At 42.2% G+C, this 12425-nt stretch overlaps 1 protein-coding gene across 1 annotated transcript in view; it reads left to right on the forward strand.

Moving 5' to 3' along the window:
* The window catches only part of ass1 (argininosuccinate synthase 1), a 30085-nt gene extending 18294 nt beyond the window's left edge, over positions 1-11791 (forward strand). Inside the window, exons 11-15 of the mRNA XM_005720477.1 lie at positions 1620-1684; positions 4332-4463; positions 6998-7154; positions 11260-11325; positions 11418-11791. Coding sequence (XP_005720534.1) covers positions 1620-1684; positions 4332-4463; positions 6998-7154; positions 11260-11325; positions 11418-11466 — 469 coding nt within the window. The 3' untranslated portion in view covers positions 11467-11791. The remainder of the gene's footprint in view (positions 1-1619; positions 1685-4331; positions 4464-6997; positions 7155-11259; positions 11326-11417) is intronic.
* The last annotated feature ends 634 nt before the right edge of the window (positions 11792-12425 follow it).

The following is a 12425-nucleotide window of genomic DNA, read 5'->3' on the forward strand; positions in this document are numbered from 1 at the left end:
AGGACATGCTCTACCAAGCAAATGCATCATTGTGCGAACAGTGCCCCTAATCTGTAGCCAGATGCTACAGGTGTGTGCTTTTATTAAACTTGTGCAATGATGTTGATGATGCATTCCTATGATTGCATGATTGGTGTGTATCTACCCAAGATATTTTGGGTTTATTTGAATTCTTACTGCTCTTTGACACAAGCACCCCAAAACAATAGCTGTATGGGCCACATTCAGGTGTCATTTTCCTGTAGTTGCTGTAGAAGCTGTTCATTCAGTATTAAGTAGCTGCGAGCCAAAGGGTCTTCAAGAATCACTTGTAGTAATTTATCGATCTCTAAATAAAAGAGTTTAACTTCAGGTAAAATAAACATTTATGTGTTATTCAAATGTTTTATGCCTCCACATTTGTAGTATAATTCTGATAAAGTCACAGCAGGCGGACATTGTGCCAGACACAACCCTGGTTTCTGGAGCTCTATTAGCCCTCTGTCCTCTAATAGGATTCCACTGGAATGTTCCAGATTTTGGAGAATTTCGAAGGAAAAGGGAAATCTGATAACAATTAAAAACACCTAAGGGTCAAGTGTTAATTTAAAAATCATGAGTAGGTCTTTTAAACTATACCATTTAATATTTCTACATTTCATTATCTGTTTCTTATTATCTCTTTCTCCGCCTCCTCTCTTTCATCTGCCTCAGTCATCATTGCTCTCTCTCCTCCCTCATTCTCTTTCTCATCACCTTCAGCCTCAGCCAAGACTCCTGAACTCAAGTCAGGGGTCTAACAAAAGAAAATGTGGGTAAACATGCTTATTTATTACTGGTACCGCCATAGTTAGTTATTGCAGATCCGACATGCAACCCTCGGACTGGAGACTTCCAGGTAATGTTAGGCTCGAGTATTTTAAAAATCGCCCATTCCTTCTGACAAATAGCTTGGTTACATTCTCACATCATATCAGAGTTTGTTCACTAAGTGTGTGAGCCACTTCAAAGAAAGTTTCTCTAACAGCAGCTAATGGCAGCGCTCACTGATAGAAAAGTTCAGCATAACTTCAAAAACTCACCTCAGCATTGCTGTCATCAGAGAGAAGTGGGATTCACTGTTTTACAGCCTCATTCAGAGTAAACAGGCGTGGACACCTGGTACAATACAAGCTGAGGTGAACAAACGACAGGCTGTATTCACTACAGATGAACTCCAGCTAAAATGTATGAGGTGACTCGGGCAGGTAAAAATGTAAAATATTTCAAAATATTTTTGCAATATTTTTATTTCTGATTTATTGCTAAGTGTTGATATTATTCAAACATGTTAAAATATATAGTTTGCACAAATATATTTGAGCTGGAGAAACATGCTGGCCGCCCGTGGCCATTGTTAAGGAATGCATAGCAGCTGGCTGAGCGTGTTATTCGTGGACTTTTATAGGCAAAAAAGTGTAACACACATTTTCAATCAACAATTTCCACCTGTTTTCTGCAGTGAGGCCCAAAATGTCACACAGATTGAATAGAAGGGAATTTCAAGCTCAACAAATTAAGGAATTGGCGGCGCACTTCTTCCTTTTTGATGATCTAAATAATTTAGGAGTTTATCCAACAGTCTTGTCTTTATCTCTTAGGGGAAAACACGGAGTGGGCCGGATAGACATTGTTGAGAACCGTTTCATCGGCATGAAGTCCCGAGGTAAGACTTAAAAATGTTTTGTTCTTCTTTGTCTCTTTTTTTGTGCCAGATTCACCATTCCTGACTTACTTGAGCAATAATATCCACTGTAAATGCAGTAAGGTGCATATATTTGCACTTACTCTGAACTGCCTCATAGTATTTTAATTTTACATGCACTGAAAGCCTTCCTTTCAACATCCAGAGCTTTCATCCAATTTGCAGTTATTTTACATGAATGCTTCAAGTGTCACCTCTGCTGTTCTACTTCCATAAAAGTGGGCCGGGTGGCGAGCACACTTCTTAAGAGAAATGTTTTTCCTGTGGTTCACCTGGAATCATAGACTCCAAAGTTGCTTCCATTCACTTATGCATGCACACATACAGAAAACACACACCGTGAAGAGGAAAGGTGCACACGCTCCAGTGGATACACACAAATGCACAGTCGATCACGTATCTGCGCACACATCGCTCTAGGATGGTTTTTTTGTCTCTTTATCTTCGGCATCAGCAGGCAACTTGAAAAGCTTCTTTGTTAGGTCTCTACATGTATTACCACAGCAAATATACAGGGCCAGCGAGCAGCCCTGGCCTTGCGAGACACGCTTACACAAACTGTCCTCTTCCTCCCCGACACTATGTGCTATGATTGGCAAATTGACTGGCCAACAAACTGTGGCTGTGGCGCCACTTGGCAGGTAGAAATTGGAAAATGGGAAGCCCACTTTTCTCTCCCCTCGACTGAACAAAAGATCAAAGCTGTTTCCTACACTGAAGCAATAGGAAGAGGTGGAGCAAGAGGTGCCCGAGTGGTTGAATAACTACCATCAAGTGTTCACGTTGCTGTCCTCGGAAACGGCACTCGTGTTAGCACAATAGAAGATGGGAGGAATTGAACGGGGACATGTCATTTGTGTTGGGTCATATTTATTTGTGTGGGGTCAGGGAGGCGGCAAGGATTGAAATGGTTTGTCAAGAATCTTGTCACTGTGCTACAAAGCATTCAGCAGCCTGTGTGCCAGACTAACATTTCCCTCCTGTCAAAACACTGTCAGACCTCTGACCAGTGCACCCATGATGGCCTCAGCAAAAAGCAGTCGGAAATGGCCTCACCTTTTGATGAGCGGGCTGCCTCGTCAAAAACTGCTGTCAGACATCAAGATGCTGGCTCTAAAAATACTTATAAAAGTCTTTTTTTTTAATGTCTTCATCTAAAGAGTCCCACCAATAATCAACCAGCTCATCTTGATCTAGAACAGGGGTGGGCAACTCCAGGCCTCGAGGGCCGGTGTCCTGCAGGTTTTAGATATCACCCTGGGTCAACACACCTGAATCAAATGATTAGTTTGTTACCAAGCCTCTGGTGAACTTCAGGACATGTTGAGGAGGTCACCCCTGATCTAGAAGATATTTAGCTTTATTAGCTTGCTTGCGCTACCTGTTTATGCTCAGCTAACAGTTTGCCTGAAGGGTCAAAGAGGATCAGCTTAAAAAGAATAAATTCCTGTCCTGAACCCCTGCAGGCCTGCAGCCATGGTTAGCATACCTGCACTGACTGTATAAACCTCAAAGCCACTGGATTTTCTTTCTTTAAGCCTAACTAAACTGCCACTGTTGGGGCTTAACCAGATAGCGTTTCATTGTTTCCTACTCTCCGTGAAGCTAGTTCTGTTTTCGGAGCACTTAAGCCGAGTTTTGTTCGGGGGCAGTTTTAACTCATTTATCTGATCGAGCCTAGAATGGAAATGTCTTTACGTGCCCTCCGTGGCCCAGGATCTCCAAAAAGCCACAAGCCGCTCTTGCGGCAGCCTTTTTGAGGCTTTAGACAATTAGCGGCGTCACTAATGCTTTGTTTTTTTACCTGCGAGCACAAAATAAATGCTTCTCAGATCAGCGGTCTTTAGGCTTGTACAGATTCGGATTGAGACACTCAGGAGTTTGGAAGAGTTTAAGTTGCATTCATCTGTTAAACTTTAGGAAAGAGCTTTGAAGCCAGAAGCACATCACACAAACTGTAGTGAAGTGTCTGTTAGGCAGCGTTGCTCCAATCGAAAGTGCGCTTGCCATTCAAATTGACAAAAGACACGTGGAACCTTGTATTGAATGAAAAAACTGCGTTCACAGTTTCTCAAAATTTCAGCTCGCTCCAAAATTGATGGCACTGGTAGAGCTTTTTTTTTCCTTCCTACGGTCAGATCTTGTAGCAGTTTCCTGCCTGCCCTCCTTTTGTTTTACCTGACATTTAAGTGACAGCTTCATTTCTCCTGTCATCTACCTCATCTTTTCTCCCTCCCTGTCCAGAGGGGGTAAATTGCAGGGTAGTCAGAGCCGTGGTCCAGACTCCGGGCTGGCAGGGGCCTCCTAACCTGTCACAGGCTGATCCATGTTTTGTGAGCACTGTGAAGGCCTGTCTGTCAGATGGCTGATGTAGCTGTTTGGCTGCAGTTAGTTCAAATGAACAGACCTTGTAGTTTATGTTGCTATGAATGGCCTGTGAAGATTATGCCTTGGAAGTAATTATGTGCACTATCCCAGTGCCTCTAAAAATATGATATTCATGAGCAGTCAGGCTTGTAAAGGTGCCAGCACTCTCATCTAAAACCCAGCTGAAGTCTTTTGTGCAAGTTTGACTTTGTTTTGTTGATTTTGGCTTTGGTTTGTTTAGGGATATATGAAACCCCAGGAGGTACAGTTCTGTTGAAGGCCCACTTAGACATTGAGACCTTTACCATGGACAAAGAGGTGCGGAGGATCAAACAGGGGCTTGGTATCAAGTTCTCTGAACTTGTGTACAATGGTGAGTGCCCAAAATATCTCATCTTAATTATGTTGTTTCCTCTTATTCTGTTTTTCTCCTGTGCAGTTCCTGCAAGAAAGAAGCAAACACGCTCAGTGCATCCGTACACTGCTGTGTGTTCAGTGTGTTTACACGTGTGTGTCGAGCTTTTCTCGGCTCAGGTGTCCTAATCCTCCCTTCTGCTCACTCTTCACCTTCATCCACATAATAGGATCAGTGCCATTACAGACTGACTACTAGGTTGCTTCAGTTATACCCTCCAGAGGCAGGAAACACACACACACACACACACACACACACACACACACACACACACACAAAGGTGATACTTTGAGGAGGAGGGCAGAGATTAAACCCATTGTGGGTTTAAATCATTAATAACTCTGCAGATAGCAGACGGCTGGTAGTGGGGCTTATGTTAACAATCCACCTGTTCAGCATCTGTTTTTTTGCAATATTTACCTAAACAGTGTTTTATAGGAGAAGACACATTTGACACTAAACGACTGATTAGCGGTCAAATAAATGCTTAGTTGATTAAAATGAATCTAAATCCGCTTGCAGAGGTTTAAAGAAAGCCCAAATCTTAAAGCATCACTTTCACATCACTTTTGAAAGCAAAAGACCAAAATGACGGATTTTTCTTTGATTGACGATTTAAAATAATAATTCGTGTAATCTTCTCAAACAACCACTTAACAGAGCCATGCTGGCATCTAGAAGCAGCTAACACGAAGATCAAAAAAGAAAGGAATGATTGTCTTTGAACATGGCCAGATGATGAGGTGGAGGTCAGCCTCTGGTGAGAGAAGGACCCCTGCTGAGTGGGGTGTGACTGACCTCTGAACATATATAGACGTGTCCCTCGCCCATCTGTCTTAGTGACTGATGATCCAGCTCATCAAAATTGGAGAAAAGAAAGGGGGAAAGGATCTTTACCTGAGACAGAAACGAGACCAGAGCAGAGAAAGAATTGTATCTCATAAAAGAGCGAACAGTCAGATCTGTGTGGCCATCCGTACTTGTATTCAATAAATAAGGAAAATACAGTGGAAAGATTTTAAGCAGTTTAGATGTTAAATTGTTATTCATGTGCCCAAACGTATCCATTACAAGGCGTCCTGATTCCAGGTGTTTGGCTTTACATGAAAACAAAGAAGCAACAGTGACGACTAAAGCCCCCAGAAAAACAACTTGTTTAGACCAACATGCCTCCCAAGTGTCTTTGAAAAACCATGTGCAGGTGAACTGTGAAGATGGATTTTTAACACTGCATTAAAGTAAATAAGAAACAAAAAGTCAAAAGCTTCCAGGTTTTATTATAGCACTTATGTAGATCTTGGGCTATGTGATCAATACAAAAGTCAGCAACACAAGCACTTTTCCACAGTCGTGTAAGCAACAGGTAAGATCTTAAGAGTACAATAGTTTCTTTTTCTATAGTGTCCATAAAACAGGTGGACATGGCAACCATGATGATATTCAGTGGCTATTTTGGAACTAATATAAAGCCTTGAACTTCATTTATTATGGATGAAAAGCTAAATAACCAGCTAACGCTAAGCTTGGTTTGCAAGCTGCATCCGTTCACTATGCGAGTGCCTCACATAAACCCTGATATCTTGTAGTTGGTTCCAATTAGCTTACAAATAAAGTTACCCAAAGTTGAAAATCCTTCCATTAAAACACTTCAAAGATAATCTAAGGCAGGGCTGCCCAATCCCAGTCCTCGAGAGCTACTATCCTGCAGCTTTTAGATGCAGCCCTACTCCAACACAGCTGAATCAAATGGTTTGATTACCTCTTCAGCATGCCATCATGTTTGGCAAAGGCCTGATAACAAGCCATTCATTTGATTCGGGTGTGTGGGAACAAGGATGCATCTAAAAGCTGCAGGACGGTAGCTCTCGAGGACCGGGATTGGGCACCCCTGATCTAAGGGTCCACTGACTCCAGTTAGCAGAGGTGAAGCTTAGCAGATGGTCTGCATCCACCTGTCATTCAAAGCATCCACATAGAAAGACACTAGAAGGAGAGGGAACCGTTAGTGATGTGAAGCGGGCGGGTCCTGATTAAACCTTTTCCCATTTTTGAAGGGACTGTTTAAAGTGATGACTGATAGAAGTGAAACGTACTGCTGACGTGCTAACTAAGCTACAGGGTGACCTTGAATAACCAATCATGACCAGCTGGCAGCTGTAAAGTGACAGCAATATGTCACTGCTTTATATGTGGATGGGCATCTATAATGCATCATTTTAAGCCTTGTTACCATTAATACTGGCAAGTTATTAAAATATTATCTATGAACTACTTATAAATAGGCTGTACACATGTTTAATTATTCTCTAAATATGGGATCTTTGATGGGGACTCTATGGGGATTGACTCATTTTTGGGTGGATGCCTCAAGTGGTCATTCGAGGAACTGCAGGTTTTTTTTGTTTCTTGTTTTTCAGCCCTGGTTTTGTCTTATCTCTCCATCTGCCTGGACTATAATAAAAACAACTCCTAAACCAACCCTTGCATTACAGGTTTCTGGTACAGTCCAGAGTGTGATTTTGTGCGACACTGCATCGCCAAGTCCCAGGAGAACGTGGAGGGCAAAGTGCAGCTGTCTGTCTTCAAGGGTCAGGTCTACATCCTGGGACGAGAGTCACCCAAGTCCCTGTACAACGAGGAGCTAGTCAGGTAAGCAGAGGATGAAATACAAAAAAGTGCACATGTGTGTGTGGTTGTAAGACAGAAGTGACAGCTGCGTGTGGTGCTGCTCTGGTGCATCCACATGTTCACCAGTCGGCCTGTTATTAGGTCACTTTGACAAAGCTCTCTGATGATCTCCACATCAGCATACTTAACTGACCCTGCCTCACAAAGACATCAGAGAAGTGTCAGACTCAGTTCCTGCAGGGCAGACCTCAACACCCCCCCTCCGCCCCGGCCTCTTAGCTGTGGTAACAGTGGGTTTGTTCAGGAGGGTGACCCCTAATGCCCTCTGGGCAGGCTCAGCACTGACCAAAGTGAAAACCTCCTCCATATGTCTCTCCATCTCCACGTCAGTCACACACACACACCAGTTGTACCCTAAAGTCAGAGAGCTAATGGTGTTTTCAGCCAGACGAGAGAGGTGATTTCACTCGGCTTTTAAGAGGAAAGCACCAGCATGTCATGCTAGTTAAGCAGGTCAGAAAGAGAGACACTAAAAACATGCCTCACACAGTCAGCCATTCAGTTCCTTAGACTGGTTTGGCAAGCGAAACAGCCAGTTTAAAAAAAGGAGAAAAAATCAATACGGTGAGTGTACATTTTGTCCTGTGAGAGAGGGGGAGATAAACAGAGATTATACTGTACTCAGACCAGGCACGCAGCCAGCTTTAGTAACCCATACTGGCTTGTTTCAGTTTAGTTTTTTTTACTAATATTCAGTTTTTGCTAAACTTTCAACTCGTTTTAGATAAATTATAACTCCTCATTCCTTTAAACAGACAATTTGCTGTATGGTTTTAGTTGATGAACGCTGGTGTTTTGATACGAGGCTTCATTTTATAAAGTCACATTTCTCAGCAGGGATGATACGTCTGTGTGACTCAGTGTTGTGTTGCACCATCGCAAAGTCCTCGGGGCCACTGACAGATGGGCCAGTGGTTCCACATAAAGGGGCTCTTTAGAAACATCAGCCCCCCAAAAAACTCTCACATTAGTCTCAAATTTAGTCACTCACACTGACACACGGCTTTATTTCTTACCCACGGAGAGCAGGTTTTTCTTGATAAGGTGTTGTCTTTTCAGGTAAACACACGCCTGTGACTACAGACCTGTCGCCCTACATGCTAAACCTGAGAATAAATGCTTGAATTTACGAGACCAAGCCGACTCTCAGGTGCCTTTCAGCAGTTAAAAGCAAAAAGATATTCAGTTTCATACATGCTTTTCTTTGTTGATCGTATACAACAAAGAAAAGTATGAAATTCTTTATATGTGGCAACGTGAAACCAACAAATGTTTGGGTTTTTGCTAAAGTCTTAAGTAAGATGATGAAGTTTAATAAAGAAAATAGTCGTAATAGTTACAAAATTGATTTTGTTCATCTTCTGGCCTCTTCTATTTGTACCGCACCAGTGCTCAGTTTCTGAAACTAGTGTTAGCATTAACATTTAACAACAATGAGGAAAACATGTCATACATTGCAATTTTTTAAAGATCATAGATCTCACTGCATTTTATAAGATCTGTGTTTGAGATACAGAATGTGCATATATAGAATAAAGACACTATTTTATTTCAGAGGTGCTCCTGGTGAGCTTTTGCTTTCGGTATGTAATTCTGCCTCAAAGTAAGAAAATAAAAACTCAGTGATACACCTGAAACAGGAATACGCTTTTATTTTTTCTGTAGTTATCGATAGCTTTCTCCAGCTGAGATGGTGGGACACCGGTATAACCAGAGTAGCTGTGAAAGCTACCCAGTAAAAGAAAAGGAGCAAAAAGGGATAGTGACAGAAGCTAAAACCAAGAGTGAAACTTAGAAGGGGATTTGCTCAATGAAAAGAGCTCCAGGACTTGGGAAGGTTCAGAAGTTTCAGCTGGAATTATGTTTACTAAATCAGTTAGCAACAAAGCCTAACAGCCTAATACAAAAGGGGCTTTAAAATGGAGGCAGAGGGTAAGGGTGCAGGGGGGGAGTTGTCTATTGGCACTTTAGAAGAAACTTTATTGGATTATTCTTTAATCGAGAACAATGGATAAAACAAACTGAATGAAAACTTGATCTATTTCGGGAAAATGCAGTGAACCAGAACTTTCTTAAGTGCTTTCTATTGTACAATAAAATGCATAAAATCCCCTAAAAATAAGTGTTAATACACACTCATTGGCTGCTTTAGTAAGTATTGCAGCACTGGGCTGGACCCCCTTTGCCTTAATCTTATATGGCACAGATTCAGCAAGGTGCTGAAAACGTACTCCTCAGAGGTTTTGGTCCGAATCGACATGACAGCTTCACACAGTCGATGCAGATTTGTCAGCTTTACATCCATGATGAGATGATATCCTGTTCCAGCACATCCAAAACGTGCTCTACTAAATTGTGCAGACCATTTGAGTACAGTGAACTCATTGTCATGTTCAAGAAACCATCCTGCTGGAAGGAGCGATCAAAGGACAGGCACACAGTGGTCCTAAAGGGATGGACGTGGTCAGAAACAATACTCAGGCAGGCCCCAAAGTGTGCTAAGAAAATATCAAACACACCAACAGGCTGAACTATTGATACAAGGCAGGATGGATCCATGCTTTCATGTTATTTACGTGAAATTCAGACCATGCCATCTGAATGCTACAACACAAATCGAGACTCGTCAGATCAGGCAATGTTTTTCCAGTCTTCTCTTGTCCAATTTTGATGCCTTGACCATGTCTACATGCCTAATCGCGTTGACTTGCTGTCATAATATTGGCTGATTAGATTTTGCTTTAAAAGCAATTAACCGAGCGTTCCTAACAAAGTGGCCATGCCAGACTTGTTGGAATGTTTTCCAGTTTCTACAAAACATGTAAAACTACTTAACAACACATTTTTATAGATGTAATATGTCATCGATATACAAACGAGTACTTACTTATGTATTAGATGACAAGCTTATTGTGAATTACTTCTTCGTTGCCACTGACAGATGGACGTACCTGACAGCGATACACCTGGAAGCAGCAATCTCATACACACACACTCTCACTTATTTGCCACTACATGAAAACCTGTCAAAATCACACACACACACACACATAGAGACCAGATTAGGCATGAAACCCCCGCTGACATCCTGTTGGCTCTCCACAGGCAACAGTAAACGGCGTCATTAACACAGTGGTAATACAGCCCTTCGCCGCACCCATCTGAGACAGAAATGTCACCCTCCTCGCTCTCAGCAGTCTCCGCTCTCAATTAGACTGCAGGGTTTCTTAAAGGAATACACAATCACATGCTTGCAGACACACAGGCACAAAGTGCTGTATTCTTTGTGGCCACTCACTCATAATGGTGTTCAGGTGCTGGGCAGGGAGCCTTGTATTGAGAGTTGATGATTTAGTTGTCGGCCTTTCTTTTTATAGTGTTTATCCTATCATTTGTTGGCAATTTCTTCTTTTGCTAAGTGCTTTTGAAGAATGAGTGCAAGCTGTACACCGGGAGTTGGGGGTGTCATAGAAGGAGAGGACTCAGTAAGGGAGTGTATTAAACACTGCAGGTAGAAACTGCTGTAATTACACAGCACACGGGCACTCTTTGTGAGACACAGTAAGAAGAGATGACTACACAACAAGCAGCCTCGACAACATGGGACAACGCACCGCCGCAAGTTATAGATTTACTACTTTTTCACAAGAAGTGGATAAACTGGAAGACAGACAGCAGATTACAAAATCATCTCAACACTTAGCTCACAGTTGATATGATGGGATTGTTTGTAAATGGGTTATGTGCGTCTTTTTCGTTCTTGTATGCGTGAGCGTGTTTTCATTCTGCTGTGTTGATGCGCAAGCAACTAAAGAAGAGCATTCAGAGGAAAATCAATTGTGACACTGTTTCAAAAGATTATCAATGATCCAGTTATCCCAGCGGTTGATGAGGCTCTGTCTCTCTTTATGTTCACGCCAGTGACGGCAAACACTTCCATCAGTTTGTTACCCCACTGTCCTCTAACGTTTGCCTTCAGTGTTTGGTCCCTCCTTAACTGATCCCAGATTTGAAGATTGCTCCCTGTTGGCTCACCTGCTTCTTTTCTGACTTCTTTTTGTTTCAGCATGGACGTGCAGGGAGACTACGACCCGTGTGATGCCTCTGGATTCATCAGGATTAATGCCGTCAGGTTAGCGTTCGCCTTAAAACCAAAGAGTGACTGTTTATTAAAGCCAGCTCACACCTATGCTTCATCCTTCTTTGTATATTTTTCTGCCACAGGTTAAGGGAACACCACCGCTTGCAGGGTTTGTCCAGCACCAAGCAGTAGTTGGTGTCAGTTGTGGAACAACACCTTCTTTTCTTGCTTTCTCTCTCCATGACATATTACAAACCAACAAATTTTAGTCTTTGTGCCTCTAGTATCTACCTTATGCCTTATTATGTAGTGTTGGTTGTATTAGCACAATAGGAAGCACATCATTTTCATAGTTGAAAGCACGTAACAGCAGGATTGGCTCACTCCAAAATATGAACTGTGGATAAACTCTTGATATGTATTTCTTAGTATTTGGTTCCCTGGAATTTTCTATTCTTGGCATCATTATTTTAATACCATGAACTGTTTGTATTCAAATAAAAAGGGGTGAAATTTCCTTTTTCTTTGTTTCTCTTCCACTTTTTGGTGTTTCATTATAAAAAGCACAAGTCATTTATGTCTTTGGCAGACTGTGTATTTGTTTTTTAGTTTTAATGCATGCCTGTTTAAGTCTTGGGGCCACACTCGGTGCCCCGAGGAAGCCGTGTCATATTTTACAATATGCAGATGTAAGGGGAGCGCTGCAGAAGTGAGCATAATGGTTCAGTGATAGACACTGAAGTGGAAGCAATGAGGTCATTTCTGAGCTCAAATGGCACAAGTCAGATGGAAGGAAAACCAATTGGACGCGATACATATGTATATTCGCCAAGCATGGCGTCCCCACGCTTACACGACAGAGGCAGGAGGGGGTATTGTAAGGTTCACTTACAGCTTTTTTTCTTTTCTTTTTTTTAAATTGGAAGGTGGTACATTGGTTAGCACTGTTGCCTAATAGAAAGAAGCTCCTGAGATCAAATCTAATCTGGGGCCTTACTACGTGGAGTTTGCAGGTTCCCCTTGTGCATGTGTGGGTTCTCTGCAGCTAAACCAGCTTCCTCCCACAATCCACACAGACATGCATGTGGTTAGGTTAATTGGTGATTCTAAATTGACTGTAGGTGTGAATGGAAACGGTTGTCTGGCTCTGT

Source organism: Pundamilia nyererei, unplaced genomic scaffold (genome assembly GCF_000239375.1).
Source record: "Pundamilia nyererei isolate P.nyererei 1_Seehausen unplaced genomic scaffold, PunNye1.0 scaffold00002, whole genome shotgun sequence".
NCBI lineage: Eukaryota > Metazoa > Chordata > Actinopteri > Cichliformes > Cichlidae > Pundamilia > Pundamilia nyererei.